Source organism: Synchiropus splendidus, chromosome 16, assembly GCF_027744825.2.
Source record: "Synchiropus splendidus isolate RoL2022-P1 chromosome 16, RoL_Sspl_1.0, whole genome shotgun sequence".
Lineage (NCBI taxonomy): Eukaryota > Metazoa > Chordata > Actinopteri > Syngnathiformes > Callionymidae > Synchiropus > Synchiropus splendidus.
The window spans coordinates 13,709,976-13,730,391 of NC_071349.1; the positions used below are offsets into that span (position 1 = coordinate 13,709,976).

Below are 20,416 nucleotides of genomic sequence, written 5' to 3' on the forward strand. Positions count from 1 at the left end.
GAGACTGCATGTCCTGGTTGTAGTTGGAGGACTCTCAACAGGTTGCACCAGAGACCTGAATGGATCTGGTCCTGCAGGAGGGAAATGCTCATGGTCCTCAGAGAATGGGAAACCTGCAGGATCTGCTTTAGATTTGCGTAAAAAAAAATGGACTTCTGAAGTAGTGAAGTTAAACCCAGGAGCAATACCACACCTGGCCTGATGGTGGCGCTCACCCCGTCTAGTGCTCTTACACTAGCGATGACAATGATCTGGAGACAAAGCCCAACCTTTGTGCGACTTTACTGTTTTTTACAGATATAAAGGTGTGTTGGTTGACTCCAACCCCCACCATCCTTCTCCCTCTCTCTCTCTCTCTCTCCCTCACACACACACACACACACACTCTCTCTCTCGCCGTCATCCCGCTCTCGCGTCTCAAGATCTTCCCTACATTCCGTTACTCTCCCCCGGAATTGAGCGCAGGGCGGCCGGTGCCTGATGGAGAACCGGCAGTCGAGTTCGGGTCAGAACCAAGAATCCGGACCTGCTGACCCACGGAGGTGGTGAGCGGGAGACGCGCCTTCCGAGATCCGGAAAGACGGAGCTCAAGACAATCCCGGCTCTGGCACTCCTGAATTGGACCGGACACTTCAAGACAAGAGGCTCGGTTTCACGACGAGATGCGCATCTGTTGAACGTTGACTTCTTCAACTGGACTGACGGAACCGAGAAGCGCAAAACTCGAGACTGACAACGTCATGATCAGAATATTTCCGGATTTTAGCGTCCAGGTTTCGACTTCAGCCGCCGGTGGAGTAGCTAATGGCGGTGGTGGAGGAGTCCCGGTACCAGTCTCCGGACCAACCAACGGGACCTCTCAAGGGGTCCAGGGGCTCGGCGGCTACCAACAGAGGTGAGAGTCCGACCATCGGAACCCCTTCGTTCATTTTCGACTGGGCTTTTACGCGAAGCTTCCAACACAAATATTGCGCAACTTTCATTGTTAACTTGTGACCCAAGTTGGAAAAATGATCTGAACATCTTAATACAGAAAGTTTCCAGTCGCGGAGTGAGCTTGAGCTGAGGACGGACTTTTTGGAAGGTCTACACATGGTTCTGATGGGTTTTTGTTTTCAGCTCAGCTTTTTTGGGGGGACAGTTTATGCTGCGATTTTGGGGGCGGGAGTTATTGGGATCCAAAATACCGTGGTTCTGACCCAGATCCGGATGGGTAAATCAGCTAAACGAGGGGGTGAATTTTCTATTTGATTCTGACGAATTGTATTCAGTCCAGCTGCTCGGCAGGGTTGTTTTTTCTAATCATCTGGATCTGTGGGGGTCTGGCTCACACACTCACACGCGCCTCGCTCACACACAGACACACACACAGACACACACACACCTTATTACCTGAGAAACTATTATCAAGAGTAAAGTCGGAGTGAACATAAATCACAATAGAGCGTCTGGGTGGTCAGAGTGGAGTGTATTGAACACATTCACACACGCGCCCGCACGCGCACCTTTAATAGTCGGTTTCAAACGATGAAACTACAAACTGACTCTCCACTCTGATCCGCAGCGTAGCCAGAATCTGACCTCTGACCCCTCCTCCTCCACACACACACACACACACGGAGCAGCGGACGCTTCAGCCACAGGTTTCCCGTCCTCCGCGGACCATCTCTCTCTGAGTGTGTGTGTCTGCTGCGTGGGTTTGTGTGTGGAAAATACCCAGCATGCCTTTGACCTTGACAGGTCACTGGTGAGGAGTGGGGAGGAGGGGGGTTAATCACACAGCGAATGAATTATAGATTTGGAAGAAAAGGAATTGAAATTAGCGATAATTAGAAGGAAACCAATGACATTCACCGACAACAGAATTATACTTGAAAATGAAACAAAACGTTATTTTTAGGGGAAACATGTATAGAAATGAAGAGAAAGAAAAGTTCTTTTAGGCGCGTGGACGTACACGCGTCATCCACCTTCCACATAAATCAGCTCGGACTGCGCGCGATGCTTGTCATGAAATTGGGTAATAATCTTTCATTGCGACCTGGGAAACGTGCACGGACGCGCGCGCTCGCGCACGCTCGCACGGACGCTGAGGCGGTGCGCGGATGGATGCTGCTCCGTTTCCTGGATGGAAACGCGCTGGAAGCGGCTCTCAGGGGGGAAGACGCTGCTGCGGCGCCGGACGTCTGAGGCGTTTGTGATTCGTCCGTCCCCGTAACAAGTGTCGGCATGAGTCTGCTGCATGGGCTCGGTGTCTGCCTCCACCGTCGGACGTCGACTCAACGCTGCTGAGACACACACACACACACACACACGCTGGCACGCGCCCGCGCGCGCGCACATGGCTTTGTCTTAATACGCCGACCATGACGCATTGCTGTCAGGACGCTGCGCGCCACCGCCGCGTCTCAGCGTCCAAATAAAACGCGGAGGAGGAAAAAAACAAACGGAAACGGAAGGAGAGGAGGACTCGAGTCGCGGGGAAGATGGCGCCCACCAGACCGAGCAGCGTCCAGCAGGAACGCCGTGAACGGTACGTTTTTCTCCCGCATGTTTGAGCTGAACGACTGGACGCGGCAGGAGACGCACGGCGCCGCGCCGCCTTCATTTTCCAGCCTTCAGGGAGCGTGCACGCGCGGGTGGCGGGTAACAGGTTGGCGTGTCTCCCGCTCATGCGCGCGTTTGTGCACGCGGAGTCATGCAGTGCTTTGGTAGTGTGAGCTGGAAGAAGACTAACCTTGGCTGCCGCTTCCGTTGATTCCCATCACTCATTTCTTCCTTCATCCATTCATCGCACACGAACCCTGCATCAGCTTCACCTGGGCAGGTGTCAGTCACTCACGCGGGGCCACACTCCCCCGGGTCAAATTACAACCCGCCATCATGGCGGATGTGGTTGTTTTTATTTGTACTTATCCCCACCACAAATGTGTAAACACACTTCTAGAATCTAAGATTCCCTGAGTGTGTGAGACTGGCTTGTGTTAAACGTAAACCAAAAGTGTCAGGGGAGTGTTTCCCCCCTGCCCGGGTGCCAGTGCTGGCCCCTCTTGGTCATGTGACGGCGTCAAACTTTGCCGTCTGTGATTACAGGTTTCATGGAGCTCGGCTCCCTCTCACCAGCAGGTTTCCAAGGAAACAGTCGGAGCCCGCAAGCAAAGGCATCAATCCACCGACTGACGTTTTGTTTCTGCGATTAAAAAGTACAAATTTGCTGCTAATTCATCTATTAATTCGTCTTGTCGTCCATCCATCTTCTCTCCCCCTGGAACCAGCCATCATCCATCTGCTCTCCGCCCGGATGCGTGTGGAAGTTCTGGCTGTGTGGGAGAGTTTGTGTCTGCATGGGAGAGATTGCGTGAGTGTGGAATCGCAAGTCTGCTTGTGCAAATGTGTTTATGACATCATCCGTTTGTCTTCATTGGTTCCGAGTTGTGTGAGAGAGTGGGGTTTTACCGGGTCTTGTTTGTGGCTCTGTTTTCAGAGACTAAATTGGGTGTGTTGGGGGGGGGCTGGTCTGCCCTCCCCTCACTCCTCCTGTCTCACCCTTCGCTCACCTCCTCTTGTTGGGGTGAAAGTTTGGTGCTCCGACTCTGTGTTTGTGTTGGTGCTGTGTGTTTGTGATCTTGTGTGTGTCAGCGGTTCATTCGCTACATTAATGAGAATGACAGCAGCTTTAGAAAGACGTTCCAGACTCTGACCAAACTCATTAACCCACCTCCTCCATTTTAACTCTTCTCCTCTTCCTCTGTTCCTCCCTGCTCTTCCTCTGCTTCCTAATCTTCTCCACTCACCTCTTCTGCTCTTCTCTTTTTACCCCGTTGCTTTCATCCACCTACACCTCTCCATCCTCTTCTTCACCTCCACTCCCCTTTTACTCTCTCTTGCTTTGTTCATTCCCACTAAGACTTACTTTGCTTTTTCCTCTGACACTTTCGGTCCCTGTCTTCCAAAAGACGTTGACAAAACGCTTCTGTTGTCAAGACCCACACTCAGCAGAGCGTCTCTGTCCATTATGGCCTGTTGATGCTGAGCATTTTGGGAGGTCGCAGGCGTTTTTGGAAAGAAATGTGTTTTTAAAAACATTTTTTAAATTCCCCTGAAACTTGATGTTTATTGGTTCCCTGCTCCCCCTTCTTCTACATGCTGACATGTAATGGTGTGGTGTAGACCAGTGGCCCCCAACCCCCTGGCCGGGGACCGTCCCAGTCCATGGATCAATTGGTACGGAAAAGAGCCCACGATTTCCATGAAGAAGAACGTTTTTAACAGACAATAGCGGGAGTCGTAGTTGAATTATGGATTTTTCATGGTCGGTGATTCCCATGTGCCAAGCACACAAACACGCAGAGGCCTTATCTGATGGTTCAAAGTGGCAACTTTAGACCTCCCGTGCCACGTTCAAATGGTAAGCAGCTAAGCTTAGACCGGTCCGCGGTGATAAAAGTCTGAGACCATAGTGAAGTCTGAGACCATAGTGAATACAGAACAAACTTCTAGTTTGTTCCAGTGAAAGCATTTTAGTTCTTAATTTGTTTTGATAAAAAAAAAAAAAAAAAAAAACAGTTCATATGAGTCTATCTGACCAATACATGGTCTTGGTCTCTGTCTTGGACTCGGCTACAACACTAACATGAGACTGGGTGACCCGTCTAAAGCCATTTGACTGACAGCTAATTGGAAACAGGGCAGTGATTTCGAGGGCAGCCCCACTGCGGAGAAATTCAAAGTCAAACAGTCGCTCATTTAATTGTACTGGCTGAGCAACGTGGCCCATTTTGATCACCAGGCTGTGACTCCTGCACACCCCCTCAAATCTTGGATATTCCTCCATTAAAAACAAACTCACCATGCGCCTCGCTCACACACATACAAACTCACCACATGTCAGCTGTTCCAAACAAGCACTTGCCTATCAAATACATGCATCTATATACATGTACTAAAACAATAATATACATTGTTTTTGAATGGGCTTCGCGTCCTCAGAACACTAGCAGCCACACGCACCATCTCCCGCGCAAACCCACACATGCACACAAGGTTTCTCTCGTCAACGTTTCATTTTTAATAACTTATTGAACACTGCAGGATCTGTTGGATCAAGAGGGCCTTGTATTCTTCTTCACTCGGCCACACCTCGGTTTGTGCTGAAAAATAAATGACGTGAATTAAATTTTTTGGCTGCTCTGGTCAAATAAATCCACCATGTGGCAAAAGCAGACAAAACCCCTTGATTACACTGGACAGTGTAGTGGATAACATCACTGTTAATGCAGAAATATGGAGTCGATGAAGTGCAGCTTTGCTTGAATCTGGTTTCTTGATATGGCATATATGGTAATGTGTGTTGACTGGGTGTGTCCGTCTCGGATCACCTTGGTGAAGTTGGGGTTGTTTTCTTTTCTGCCTCACCCTAACCTTTAGATGTGTGTAGATGTTTGTGTGGAGAGGAATGTGTGGAAACCCGACTCGTAGCTGGGCAGGTCCACAGTCGTGATCGGCCTCTTTATGCTCCCTTTGTCTATGAAATTGTACCCAATGTTACTGTCACTGATAACATCCTTTCATGTGTTCTTTACGTGAATGCTGTTCACCAATATATCCACCAGGGGGAGCAGCTCAGTCAGCTCCAAACTCCAAAACAAACATGGCAACTGTGGAAGAAGTATTGATTTACGAAACAGAGGCAGCGTTGTTGGAGACAGTTAAATATATCGGCACTGGAGGACGTAGAAGTTCCGCTATTGTTATGTCTTCTTCGTGTCTCATTAGAGCTACGTATTGGATAGTGACGGCAACACTGCCCTCTATGGTTTCCCATGCTACTGCTCCGTTTGGCCCGTATCTGTTGTGGAAACCTGCAGAAATATGGACGAAATGAATGAGAGAAGGATGCGTCCGGATTCGTATGTAATATTGAGCGTAAACGTAAGAGTGCCGACATGAAAAATGGTGGAAAATCTCCCCTGAATTTGGATAAAAAACAAGTGAAGGAGTCATGTGCTTGTAGCTGAGGCCACCTAACCTGAGACTGAGTCTAGACCGAAACCAAATGGGGGCGGACTCGACTTTTGACCCTCAAGTCTCTGCATGCTCTGGTTCCGACTCAGGTTAGGTGGTCTCGATACTTGTCTCCAACATGCAGGAAAAACCACAGTTGTCTTTAGAGGTGAATGGAATCTTCTCCATAATAAATAATATATTGAATTCCACAGGTGAAATAAAGAGCAGTAGTGAATGACCAGGCGACTCAGGTGATCACAACTCCAGGCAGGTCGCTGCGGATGAGCTTGTGTCCAAGTGTGTAGGCGTGAGTGGACCTATGTGCGTCGCCATGAAACGTGTGCGTAGATGTCGTTGACGTTGTCTTGTAATCTTCTCGCCATCATCCTGCTATTGGACAAATCCCCTGTTATTTGAACAGATGGTCGGAAATCCATTCTGGTGATAAGTTGCCTCTAGTTAGCATTTAGATTACCCGCAAAAATGGAACAATTTACTACTCTCTCTCTCCCCGCGCCTGTTTTTCCTCACCGTTTCTTGCAGCTCTCAACGTTTTGTGCAACTTGGAATCCCTGTTTAATGAAATACCTTTGATGATATTTGCTCATGAAGCGGCGAGTGAGGGACCGGCACGGGAATCTGCTGGGGTGTATGGCAGGTTCATGCTTTCCATGGTGTGTAAATCGCAGTTCCAGGACCAGGTGGAAACTTGCTCGATGCTGGTGCCCTAGAGCAAGGCACCGGAGCTGAATTGCTGCTCACTGAAACGTTTGTTCGGATGAAATTCTTCAGCAGTCTGGTCACCATGGCAACACCCTGCAGCCGGTGATATAGAAACCATAGTGTTGTGGTGACTGCAAACACACACACACAAACACACACTTCTACACCCGCCTTTAATCAACGTGTTCGATACATCATCGCTCATCTTCCCTGCCTCACAATACAAAAGTACAATTTGATAGAAGCCCGGCTCAAACACCAAGCCCCCCGTGACCCGACACGTTTGTGCGTGCGTGCGTGTGCGAGCCAACGTTATCGGACTTCCTGTTTCCACTGGCGTCCCACAATCCTTTACTCCCTTTAAACAGGAAATGAAACACTGTCTGCTGTGTTGGAGCGCAGTGCTGCGCGCGCGTGTGTGTTATCGCTAATGAAATCGGAGCGCTACAGATAGAGCAGCCACTTGTTCACCACAACAGCAACAACAGTCAGATGCTTGTAATCGCTCCGAGGACGAGGAGGGGGGCTGAGCACGTGGGCATCAGGGCCGCTGGCAATTTAAATGCACATGAACACTGTTTGCTGATTGATCCACCGATGTCTGGGCTGGTGGTTAACCAACTCTACTGAAAAATGGCGTTGTTTTTTCATAACAATATTACATCATGAGGCGCTAAATAAATCATCTCATAGAGACAAGATAGAAATGATATGTTAATTAAGAATATTTCATTTAAATACATGTTTTTTCGCCAATAAAAAATCTTATTATAATCAAATGCTTTTTAAATAAAATTAATATTTTTGCAATATTTTTATATAAATCTTCAGAAAGATTAACCTTAATGCACATATTCAGTTAAATTAATTTACAATGCCACTTTTTTTATACCTTTACACAAAATGCATTTTGTATTTGAAGTAATATTCAAATAAGATACTGCCTGTCATAACTAAAATGATATTTTTTGCTCATAAATGTAAAGAATTGACTCATTTTTCCCTCTAACCAAAATTGATTCATGCTGTAGTATACTTTAGGAATGGAAGGGTTTTTTTTTTAGCAGGACACAATACAATCAGTATGCAGCTTTCTAAACATCAACCATGGCAGGTACAGTCGTGTAAAGCCTGAAAAACGAGGCAGTTTGCTGTTTGATTTGTCACTTGACACCTGGGGGTGATGTCTCCGCTGATGACCTGACATGTTGGATGTGTTACCATGGGCATAAACAACGTCTGCGCTTGAACGCCCTTGCGGTTTTATTTACTCAACCTAGAAAATAAACGCTGAAACATGAGAGATTGTAATTCAGTTCCTTTATAAACAAACAGCTATTCCACGACATACATGAAGATTTAAGGTCAAGACAGGTCTTGACAGAGGATGAAAGTACCGTAAAGACTCTTCACCACCAGTTGCACCAAGCACATTTAAAACTGTAGTACTCTCTTTAAAAGTAATGTAGTTACTTCACTTGAATTACTTACTTAACTTGAACTTAAAACTAAATATGGAATACATTACAAGTTGCTTTTTTATTTACAACAACTCCAAATGCGTTATTAGCAATATCAGCAATATTTGCAGACATGAGTCTTTTTGTTATTTATGTTATCGTAATATCGTATCATGAGCCAAGTATCGTGATGCATATTATATCGCGATTATGGACTCATGGAAAAGGACTCTTCTTATCTGATCTTATTGTAAATATCAACATGTTTCGCAGCTGTTTCTGTAGCAGTGAGATGAGTGGAGAGTGACGGAGTGAATGAACGCGGACATAAACAGAAGGATTAGTGTGATGTGAGTGTGAGTCGCTGACAAGGCGAATGGTGAAGCTGAGACGCTGCAGGTGTGAGGCTGGGCTGTTCGGTGAGTGGGTGAAGGATGAAGCATTATTCTGAATGAATGAGTGAGAGTCTGAGTGGAGTGAATGAAGTGATGTGTGGATGAGGTGTGTCACTGGTGTGAAAAGCTCCTCTGAAGAAGATGAGACGTCCTCCCTCGTGTCTTGGAGCGATATATAAAAAATGAAAAGTTAATAACTTCCCTTATTTGAACAATAATCTGGGGTCATATTCCTGGTGCCGTCAAGACCGACCATGTCAATGAAGTCGCTTGGCCTAAAGCGTCTTCGCCACCGAGCCGTTGGAAACTCATTTCTAATCCCAAACTAAGGTTCGACGGTGCATAGATAATTTGTGCTGGATTGGCTGGGAATCATCATCCATTATCCAGATTAAAACGGTGATTCTGTTAACCACTTTCAGACCAACGGCTTTAGCCAATGCTTTGTTAACCAGATTATATAGATACTGTTAGTCAGATTACTTAGCCACGTAGAGTAACGTAGCCGCACAATCGCTTCCAACACATGTGAATCCAATCCGGGCCACTGTGCACTCCAAGGTTGCTGGTTCATGATATTGAGCCTGTGTTTTGTGTATTTAAAGTGTTGTGTTTTAAGGTGCTTTGCTGTCGTGTGGTGTCAGTTCACTGTGTTGTGTTGCGCCTTCATACTTCAGATGACGGGACGTGGTGATGAATGAGTGAGGGATGGATGGATGGCAGATATACTTTAATAGAGAAGGCAGAGTCGATGCACATGACATTTCGGATCAGCGGGGAGAAAAGAATGATGATGGAGAGATGGAATCATTTTGTCTCTAATAGAGAACTTGAAGTGCAAGTGCAGGTCAAAGCAGTGGAATTGGAGGACGCAGAAGAAATGAGGTTTTTACATTTTCTCTCTAATTTAATGAGCCAATGAAACAAATCCGATCAGAGGCAGAATTTTGCAGAGTCACTTTGTGTGTTCAGTTGCCAGTAGGTCTTGTTTGTGAGTGGCCTTTTGTGGCATTAAGACCCTTGCATTTCTTCTGTGTTCCACAGTGACCCCTACTGGGAGCGGCCGGGTAACGCGGGGGGCTGCTCCGCCACGCGGCCGAAAACCCTTCACCTGGCCGGCCAGCAGCACACCTCGTCGCCATGGTAAACGTTTCTCTTTGTCCTCCAATTTTATTAAGTTCATTTTAGCTGCCAAAATGATTTGAAAAAATGCATTTCTCACACACACGTTTGTATTCCTATCCTTGTGGGAACCTCTCATTGCTGTAACCCTTTCCCCAGCCTCTCACCCTAAACCATCCAAAACAAATGGCTAACCTTAACCAGGCCTCTGAATCAAGCTTAAACCCAGTTATAGTGACACAGTTATTGTGATGTCTCATCCTCAAATGCGGATTCCAGGCAAAAGGCCCCCACAAAGGTTGAAGTTGTTTTGTAAAGAATTGGCTCCACAAGCAAAGATAAACCAGTCACACACACCTAGTTAAAGTGAAAGCTGGTGTCTGAGCTGGGGTTGCATCAGCTTGTGTGTTTATACATTATACGTGCGTGAAGTATTTTGGCAGTACCTCAGTGTTGAAACGTCTCCACACGCTTGGCATCTGCAGCACTAAATAATCTGCCAGCAACACACACCTCTGACCTGCAGGACCCCCGTCTCCACAACTCAGACTCGCCTCATCTTTCTGAATAAGAAACAGACGGAGCAGCAGCCATGCAGCTACGACACCTCTCACACGCGGTGTGCGTCTGTCACAATGTTCTGGTCCATATAGGTTACAATGTTGAACACTATAGCCGGTGGAGGGGTCAGAGAGGACGCGAGGAGGCTGTGTTGAATGCAGAGTGAAGTGCTCGCTCAGTCACACTGAGAGAAGCCGAACACACGCCGGCAAAAACCTCGTTTACTTTCTCAAACCAGCAACAGCAAACACAAACATGTCTGCTGGGTGTCGACTCCAAGTCCCCCGCATTGATCAAAGACTGATCGACACACACACAAGCACATACACACGATCTGGTTCGTCTCTACTTGAGCACATCGTAACATCTGTCGCTGCTGTAAAGGTGGTCATGACCAATTCAGGAGTGCAACGCCTGATAACATCACACATGTCAGTCTGGACTTATCTATCTATCTATCTATTATTCTTTTAAAAATGGAGTGGTTTTTGAGAGAAATAATAATATTTGGAGTATGATCAAAACGATAATGTTTCCAAGATGGCTGCCCTCATGTTATGTATTATATAAAAAAAATTATGTATGCATTGATGTAAAAAAAATTGCAGTTTTTCGTAGTCTTGAATCCTACTAATATGAAAATAGTAAAATAAAATCAGTGGAATAATATAAGTAGAGTGAAGGTGCCAAGTAGGAAATAAGACGGAGGTAATCACTAGTATAATCTGCAAAAATCCTGTGTTACAGTTTTGAAATTACATTTGTTTACCAAGAATCCATGCGCTTAGTTAATAAAAAGATTAGATTAATCACCTTATGTTGTATCTCAATATGAACGTGATTAAGAAAACTAATTTTAAAAAATGAATCTGGTTGTTTTCACATGATTTCTGTCATTACTGCATCATAAATAGCAAATAAAATATGAAGAAAACAAAATATGTAATATACTATGAAAATAATCTTTTCAATCCCAAAAAACAAAGGACAGCTTGAGAAGTCCATGAAGATTAATTATGAATGAATTATTTTTCATTCAAACTTCCATTTGTCTGTGAAAGTTGTTTTGATCTGACCACTACTGCACATGCACATTGTAAATAAACATCAATGACATATCTTAACTCTTAAATTCAGTCGAGCACAAAAAAATATCTGGTAGCCTTTCAAAATAAAACAAAGTCACATTTCATTGAAACCCACTGAAGATCAAACAAAAAACACCCTTCTTCTTGTCTTCAGAGTACAGACCATCAAACTCCCTTCCCACTGACTCTTTTTTTTCGTAAATATCTTTGTTTGCGGGGCGAAAAAAAGGTAATTATAAAATTCAGTAGAACGTAGATCCATGAGCAGTTGAGCAGGACAGATTATTCATAAGGTCGTTCATCATCAAATATGCATTTGGAATTCAGTGAATCGAAGGGACAATTCCTCTGGCTCCGACGCTGACGTGTGCCTCTCCGTCTGGGTTCCAGGCTCCAGGCTCTGAGGAAGGAGAAGTCACGTGACGCGGCGAGGTCTCGGCGGGGCAAAGAAAACTTTGAGTTTTACGAACTGGCCAAAATGCTGCCACTGCCCGGCGCCATCACCAGCCAACTGGACAAGGCCTCAATCATCCGCCTGACCATTAGCTACCTGAAGATGAGGGACTTTGCCAACCAAGGAGACCCGCCCTGGAACCTGCGCATCGAGGCCCCGCCCCCCAACACCTCCGTCAAAGGTAGGAGAGACGCCGTCGCTGTGGTTTGGTTTCTTAAGAGGAGGAAGTGTTGATGGAGAAACTGGTCAAGAGGGTTGTCGTGGCCTGGGGTGGATTTGGACCTGTGATGTGCTCTGCTTTTGTTGGGATAGAGAGACAGTCGAAATGTGGTTTCTGACATTTGACAATGAACAGACACACAGCAACAGCGAGAGATTTGTGCGGCAGGAACATTAGGCTTTGATGAATTTCTGCTGAAGTGGTGCAGGAGACACAGCTCTCGTGCATCTTTGCCTTTCTCTTGTTGCGTCGTGGCGTCGAGTGGCCGGAAACACTCTCACATTACTGTTATTACTGCTCTGCATGAAAACATTCGCCGTATTTACCTGCATGAGAACTTCAGATGCCAGAAGATCAGTGCATGTGAGCGTGCGTGCCTCCCGACACAACAACAGATGGCATCATTGTCATCTGCGCTTTGAAGAGCCGCCTGCATTTTAATGAACGGCAATGAAAAATGTGCCGCGTGTGATGTGTGTGTGTGTGTGTGTGTGTGTAGGGGTGTGTGTGCGCGCACATGCCGACTATTGTTTAACTTTCCTCAGCATCTTCGCTCTTTCTTTGGATAGTTTTTCATCCTGCCGAACTCTTCATGTCGCTTGTTGTCACAGAAACTACCAAGCTCCCTGAGTGCGCCACATCGTCTGACAAAATTCCAAAATAGGTCCCGAATCGCTAACCAACATAAACAGGTACCATCACCGACATGCACTTCAGCATCAAGAGAATAAATGTTGCGCTCTTTTTCTTTGGGCTTGAACATGCAGTACCAGAAAACCTCTGTAGAATATCTAATCCGTATACTACCAGGATTTTTTTTTTAATCTTTGAAGCACTAGTTCTTACTTTTTTAGGGTTAAATTTCGCAAGGTGAAGTCATATCTTTGTTTTTTAAAAGTGAAAGTTTTGAATTTGTGAGGGGTCATGATCAATGGGTCAAGAGTCACTCATGTAGAATGATGTAGTGTACATGCCAGTCCTGTGGGTGGCACTGTAATGTTCTAGAGACGCTCTCCTCGTCTTCTTTGGCACTGATTTATATTGTCAGATTTCAACTATGCCCTCCGGAGGCCACTGCAGTTGTGAGAACCGCCACTGGAGGCGCTCTAGGAGCAATGTCCATGACATAATGGTGGCGAGTGAGTGACTCGCCTGGTTGGATACTCCAATAAACATGATTTTAGAACGTTCGTCCTCATACCGAGACAAAACCTTATTTTATTGTATAAGAAAAAATATCATGTTGCAAGCCAAAATTGCAGTTACAGTAGTTTGGAAGTATTAATAATTATCAGCAAGCGGCATCTGTCTATATGTTGTTCTATTATTCTTGGAAAGATCGGCTTGTTTTTGAAGAGAAAAATAATAATATTTGTAGTATGATTTAACAGATCATTAGTCATTTTTCCAAGATGGCTGCCCTTGCTGTTCTGAGTCACCAGAGTCGGATCAGAAAAAAATGTTTCTTGTAGTACTTGCTTGTAGTACACATAATCCTGCGTAAAAATGGCTTTCTAGTAAAACAGGATAGAAGGTGTGGTGGAGCAGCTGTGGAGTGTGGCTGGCGAGTCAAGGTCACTTCTGACTGCGTCCTCAATGGAGAGTTCAAGTCAGTAGGGAGTGATGAACTGTAGAAGCCTAACCCTCAGGTCAGCTGTAAAGTGGAGCAGCTCCTCCTCATCCAGCCTGTAACTAACCACCTTCTTCTGTCCCTGACTTTCTCCACTAGCTACCAGCCAGAACAACAGTTGTGTGTTCTTCATGTTGGAAGGCAGGTCTTGGTGTGTTGGTCAAAACTACATTCAACAATGCTTCTTGTCAATGGCGTATACTAACCCCAACCATTGATATCAGCAAGAGCGCCGTTGTCAGAGCTTGAGGTGTGTTTGTGGTAGCTCTTGGAGCTGCTTCCTTTTACTATGTGTTTTCTGTTCTAAGAGTGTAGCATTAGGAAGATAAGATCCAAGCCAAGAGAGTAGAGCGCCACCCCTCATCACGCAGGTGACAGGACGAACGATTCAGAGCGAATGTCTTAGTCGGACTATTCTCGGTGTGAAAACATGGTCAATATCATTAAAAACAGTTTTAGTCCTGAGCCTTGAGGAACTCCTCACTTCCTTTCCATATTTTCCAAATCCATAGTCGATGCGCTGTTGCCCTTTTATACTATCGTTTTCAGGCTTTGACTTCAGACCATTAAGATCTTTTGTTTTATGCCCATGTGACACCTTCCATTACGCTCATTAATGGGCGGAAGTTGAGCTTTGATCCTGAAGCCAAATTATTATTTAGTGACTCATTCTTTTGCAAGAAATGATGTGATCTTTGTACCAATAATTGTACGAGCTCCTTCAATAATTGTGGTCATAGTGAGGCTGGTAGCAATTACTCAGCTGGAGCTTGTCGCAACCTCTGTGGAGGCCAGTGACCTTCACTATCTTTTTTTGAAACAGGAAGAGTCGCTGTTTGTAGCGAGACTGGTGTTTCTACAGAGAGTGTTGATTCCATGAAGAAGATGCTCGGTGCAAGTCAACTACTATGGTGAGGAGCTGTTTTAGCATGTGGCTAACAGGTTAGCACTGAGCAGTTGAGGTGACCTCTTGTCCCCAGCAAGAGTAAAGCCAAATGTTTACTCCCAAAGGAGAATCGACAGCGCCCTCCTCAGGAGGTTGCAAGGTTTCATGTCTGAATTGAGACTTAATTTGTTGCCCACATGACGGTTTCTACTCTAAATCCTTTTTCAATTCATATTTTGACTCTGAGTCCTGACAAATATGGGATGGCATTATGGGATTGAGAACACGTCAGCATCGACCATATTTGTAGTCCTGGTGAGTCAATCAAATGTGTCCATGCTAGTCATATTTATCATCTGAAAACACAATGAATGATGAATTTTTAATGTTGTTTTGATGCAAAGCTCTGTGACAGGTGCGTGAGATTTGGTTACAGTAGACAAAATAAAAGACAAAATAGGTCCCTTTAAAAATAATATTTTTTTCCTTATAAAGACAAACTGTCATGGTGTTTTGGGGCAATTTTAGTTCCTTCACTCCTCATGCATGATTTCGATTTATACACCAGCACACACACACACACACACACACACACACACACACACACACACACAGTGACCTTTGCACTAATTGACCCATCAGTTCTTCAGTTTTGGTGTCAGAGGTTTTGACTTCCTGTCAGAGGAACTCCACATCTGCTCCATGGCCACAAACAAGTCTGACCTTTGGAGCATCCTGACACCAGCATGTGTGTACGTGTGTCTGTGCTTGTTTTTGTATGCTTTTTTTTTTAAACAACATTCCATGTGCACTTTTGTGTGTGTGTCTATGTGTTAATTGCCTGAACCCGTTTGTGTGTGTGTGTGTGTGTGTGTGTGTGTGTGAATCCGGGAAACCAAATGTCGATGTTTATTCTGTATGTGCCACTTTCCCAGTAATTGTTTCATTCTGGTTCATCGTTGTATGTGATTGTGTCTCTGTGTGAGAGATCTGGGGAGATGGGGGAGATTATGTGTGAAAATGGGGGTGTTTGTCAGTCCTTATTCGACACCTGGCAATTTATTATGCATGCAGGGAGCAACAGACACCAAAATGCCACACTTCATGAGGCAGCCAACAATCAGGCCACAAACACACACACACAGACACAATTATACACAAGGACACACACACACACACACACATATATATATATATATATATATATATATATATATATATATATATATATGGGTGATTATGTATCAGTATCAATGGCTGAGGTTATTGAGGGTTATTACTGTGAAAGAACTTTTCAGCATCGAAGAAAGAAAAAAAAACAAGAAAGGATTAATAACAACAAACTTATTCAAAGTGAATGATGAGGGAGTAGAAAAATTGTGGGCGACACCGGAGAGAGGGTGGAGGTCTCATCTCGGTATGATCCATCTCTTCCTTTTGTGCCAGCTGACGGTTTTATGATGCGGTTGCTGCCGAGATAATGGATCCTCCCATTAGAGAGAAAACACACTGACCCAGCAGGAGGAGGAGGAGGGAGAAGGATAGAGTCCAGGCGTACGGATTTTCGGGAAGTGATGTTCACATCGAGCATATGTGGTGTGAGTGTACGACGCGATGCATTTTGGATTGACCGAGGGCATACGCTTTACACATCCTCTCATGAAGAAGTTGTCAAGCTGCCTCCAGAGGGCAGTCACGTGACCTTCATCGACGGCATGCTTTGTTTAATAACTGATACTAATTTTAAACAGCTGTGCGTCTGCAATGTTTGGGTTCTCAGTTTCTGCATGTGGAAGAATAGACACACAGAGGAAAAAGGAAACAGCAGTAATTACAAAACTAATTACCGAATGCTGATGACGCCCGCAGGATTTGCATAACTACATTTAGACGAGGAAATTGCTTCTGGTAGCTGATGCTGCTCGCGACAGTTTGGTATACTTTTTACTCTCTCCCCCCGGCTCTTGTCCTGCGAGCTGTCACCAAAGAGAAAAATGATCGCCATGGAAACAATCCTCGCAACGCACATCTTGTTATTAGCTCAGTCGCACTTGTTGTTGTTTCCACACACATGAAGGGCGGCACATGCGACTCTTTAGGAGAGGTGGAGTTAATCCAGTCTGACTGAGTTGAATTCCAATACATCATTTGGCGCAAAGAGTTGCGTTGTACATGTGGCGTTCTCCGAATATTTCCATCTCAATTTCTTTGATTTCCTTGCGGAAACAAGTGTGTTTGTGTGAGCGTCTTGTTGTTGGGCTGCTGCGCGAATCGATTAGCTTCAGCATGTCTGAAGCAGCATCACATTAGTCAACGTCACACACCTGTGTTCTTTCAAGTGTATATGTATAGCAGCGTCTCTCCTGTTATCACCTTGACTTCACTTCTCATTTCAGAATTTCATTGGAATAATCCTCACTTATAAACCACCGCTTCTCCCAAAAACTGTTTTGTGTTGCACTTAAAAAAAGTCACTCAGTGTTCCTTACTTTTAAAAACATCCTGCCTGATGTGTGAAAAACCTTGCCGAATACTGCTTTCTAAATATGGCCGCTGCTTTAGTAAGATAACAATTGAAAGGAATTTAAATCATGGATACATGTTCAAATATGAGTCAATGCTTAATGTCAGTCTGTGGACTGACCTCCACAGTTAACAAGTTGCTTCCTACTCTCTCCGCATCAGCTCTTCCTCCCAGACTTCACATCCCGTTCTCTCTCCCTCCAAATCTACTTTCACTTCTTCCTCCTCCTCCATCGCTGGCACAGACTCCTCACCTTGTAAAGGTTTGACATTCAGGCGTCACAAAGTATCTTTGCTTCCTGGAAGTGGATGAAGTCACTGAACACTGGCAGCCAAAACCACTAGCTTCCTTCTAAAATTATCAACGGCTTTTAATTTATCATATAAATGTTGGCCAAGCCCTGAAAACTCATAAATAATTAGTTTTATTTCTACCCATAGAAGGAACAGCGAAGGACACACACACTGGATGGGAGACGCATTTGTAGATTAGCAGCGTAGGAACGCCCTCTTTCACCTTATTGATCATAAGTGCTCAGACTAAACATGCTTACCGGAGTCAAAACCATTGGTCTGACATTCCGGCATACACATTCCTCCGAGCAGCTCCTCAGCTCCAAATGCTCTACACAGCTTCCTTCTGCGAGTCATCATCATTTAGCAGCCATTTGGTCACTTTACGTTGGTCTTGTTGTCACTTCTTGCTGTTGTGAGACTGAAACATTATAAATTTAATGCTGGTCTCAAACACAATGAACCAGTGCAACACACCATCTTGGACACATTTGGGTTTGTGTTTGTGTGTTTGCATGGCTACTTTTTGCTCCAAAGTTGCTTGAGTTCCAGGCGAATCCCTTCTTTCCCGTCACTTCCAAACCTGAAGTATAATTCGGATTAAAAGTCTGAGGGTACAGTTTGTCATCAGCATGTTATTGTCTGGGGTTTTGCTGATCAGGAGTTTAATCTTTCCGTGGTTTTGATCCCTGGTCTTGGCGATACTGGACTGAAAAGCGCTGAGACTTATCTGTGTAGAAGTGTGTTGTAACGGTGGGAGCTATCCGTGGTGCTGAAATGACGCGCTACTGAAGAGATGCGTCTAGATAGAACTGTCCGTGGTGCTGAAGACTACCTTGGTTTTTCTGGATGGGTTGATATTGACAATCATTGATGTCTGAAATGTTTTAATAAATGTATGACATTTATGATCTGCATGTGGCTGTTTCCTCTGTTGACAATGCTAACCTGATGCAGCTCACCTCACTGGTTCCTCTTGTCCTGTGCAATGTGTGTTCGTCAAGCAAGGCTGTATAAATGTGTGTATGTCATTGTCTCGTGTGTGAGAGACTGTGTGTGTGTGCATGCCTGCGGCTTTGCCTGTTTCAATGTGTCCGAGTCTCACCAGTCTTCTCCTGTCCTGTCCTGTGTTTTTTTCTCTTTTTCCCTGTGTATGTGTCTGTATGTGTGTGCGTGCCTCTGTGTACGTGGGCGTGCTTGTGCGTGTGCACGTGCGTGTTTGCAGCTATCGGCAGTCAGCAGCGAAGGAGTCCCAGCATCGTTGCCTCAGACATCTTTGAGCCTCACCTAGGAAGCCACATCTTGCAGGTAAGGAGTCACTTTTGGACGCCATCATTTCGCTTCACCTGCTAGTTGCTTCACTTTCTGACCCCCTCCACACCATCACAGCTGTGTTTACAAAATGGTTATATATATGTAGAGCTTCATCTTGGTCTGGGTTTGTGGTGTCACATCAGCGTCAGCAATGTTTATCCCAAACTGACAAACAACTGTTACAGAACTGCTTTCAGCCTGGAAAACTCCAAACACAACTGGCACTAGCTCTCTCATTGACATGAATCAGACAGCAGGTGGCACTCTGACAGATTCATTTGAAAGTCCCTCCCTTAAAAATTCACCCTGTGTGTTACATTTAAATCGTGATCAAACCGTTTTGCTGCACTAAATCACCAACAGGGGTCGCCATTTCGACACTGACCCTTGAGGATGAAGTACAGAGTGCAGCAGCTGGATCGATCACAAGTCCTTGTTTGTTCGTTATCTGAACCACTTTAATCCTGCAGACATTTGCTGCACAGAGCGAATGTGTCGCCTTGACAACCGGCTCCTGTGCCGCTCTGAACATCATGTTGTCATGTGCTCGACCGCGACAGTACCGCGAGTGTGTGTGTGTGCGTCTGTTAACACCGTGTTCTGATCCTGCAGCTCCAGACACAAGACATCCGTTAATACCTTGTTATAATCCCCAGAGAGTCGCTATGACAACCGTATGATCTGGAGGCAGATTGAAGCAGAGTTGAGATTGAAAGTGACAAGAACAATGTGAGACTCCCCTCACCTGGAAGAGAGTGTGTGTGATCCTGCGTGAGCGTGGGTGCTTGTTTGCGCCTGCCTCTCTCAGTGTGTGTGTGTGTGTGTGTGCGTGTGTGTGTGGCCTTTCAGCAAAGGACATAGTCCTGCATGTCAGCGCTAAATTGGCCTCATTAATCTCTCTCTTAATTGATTGTGAGAAGTTTGAGGATGACATTTTAAGAAAGCGTGGTGGACACACAGCGGAGAGATTGATTGGGCTAAAACGCGGCACTAATGAATGCCAGCGAGTCACTTAGGTGGTCCACACCACACACTAATTTCAGAGAGATTAGGCAGAAGAAGTTGATAAAGCTTAATGAAGAGACACAAGTGAGTGTGTGTGTGTGTGTGTGTGACCGCATCTGTGCGGCTGCCGAATCACCTCCAGGGTTTTATATTCGTCAGAGCTAAACATGCTTTCCATTCCTTGTTAGACTGTGTTTAAATGCTCAATAAAAAGGAACAATAATAGTAGTGTCAGATCATTTCTATATGTTTTATTTCCACCTGGCTGCAACACTTGAGCCTCGTAACAGATCCTAGTCCTGTAGGACACATTTGACTTTGTTTGTATTAGTGGTGGGACTTTGACAAGTCAATTACGATTCATTAATTACAACGTTATTACGATTAAATTAATTACAATAACAAAAAATAATTTAACGTAATATTATAAAATTGAAATTCTTATTTAAATATTTTCAAGACATTAAAAGAGCTTTAGTTTAAATAAGGTGAAATAAAAACTTGAATATAGCCACCATCCTGATTTATTGTGCTGTTGTCAAAAACAATATTTTGTTGTTTAAATGTATGTATGTATGGATTAGTTTCACTAATATACCAAATTCATTCCAATTGAAAAATGTGGCTTCTTGTGGCAAATATTCTTATACCATGAAACTGCGATTAATTGAGATTAATTCATCACAAATTCTCTCATTAAATAGATTTTTTTTTAATCTAATCCCACCCCTAGTT

The 20,416-nt window shown here is 44.7% G+C and overlaps 1 protein-coding gene across 4 annotated transcripts in view; it reads left to right on the forward strand.

Moving 5' to 3' along the window:
- The first annotated feature begins 435 nt into the window (after positions 1-435).
- Positions 436-20,416, forward strand: part of LOC128747035 (neuronal PAS domain-containing protein 3) — a 43,776-nt gene continuing 23,795 nt past the window's right edge. The window contains exons 1-4 of one of the 4 annotated variants that reach the window (XM_053844554.1): positions 436-895; positions 9,629-9,727; positions 11,746-11,990; positions 18,588-18,670. In XM_053844554.1, coding sequence (XP_053700529.1) covers positions 741-895; positions 9,629-9,727; positions 11,746-11,990; positions 18,588-18,670 — 582 coding nt within the window. In that variant the 5' untranslated portion in view covers positions 436-740. Of the gene's footprint in view, positions 896-2,104; positions 2,534-9,628; positions 9,728-11,745; positions 11,991-12,538; positions 12,722-18,370; positions 18,671-20,416 lie in introns of those variants that run through there. The other 3 variants (XM_053844555.1, XM_053844556.1, XM_053844557.1) reach the window with 3 other exon arrangements.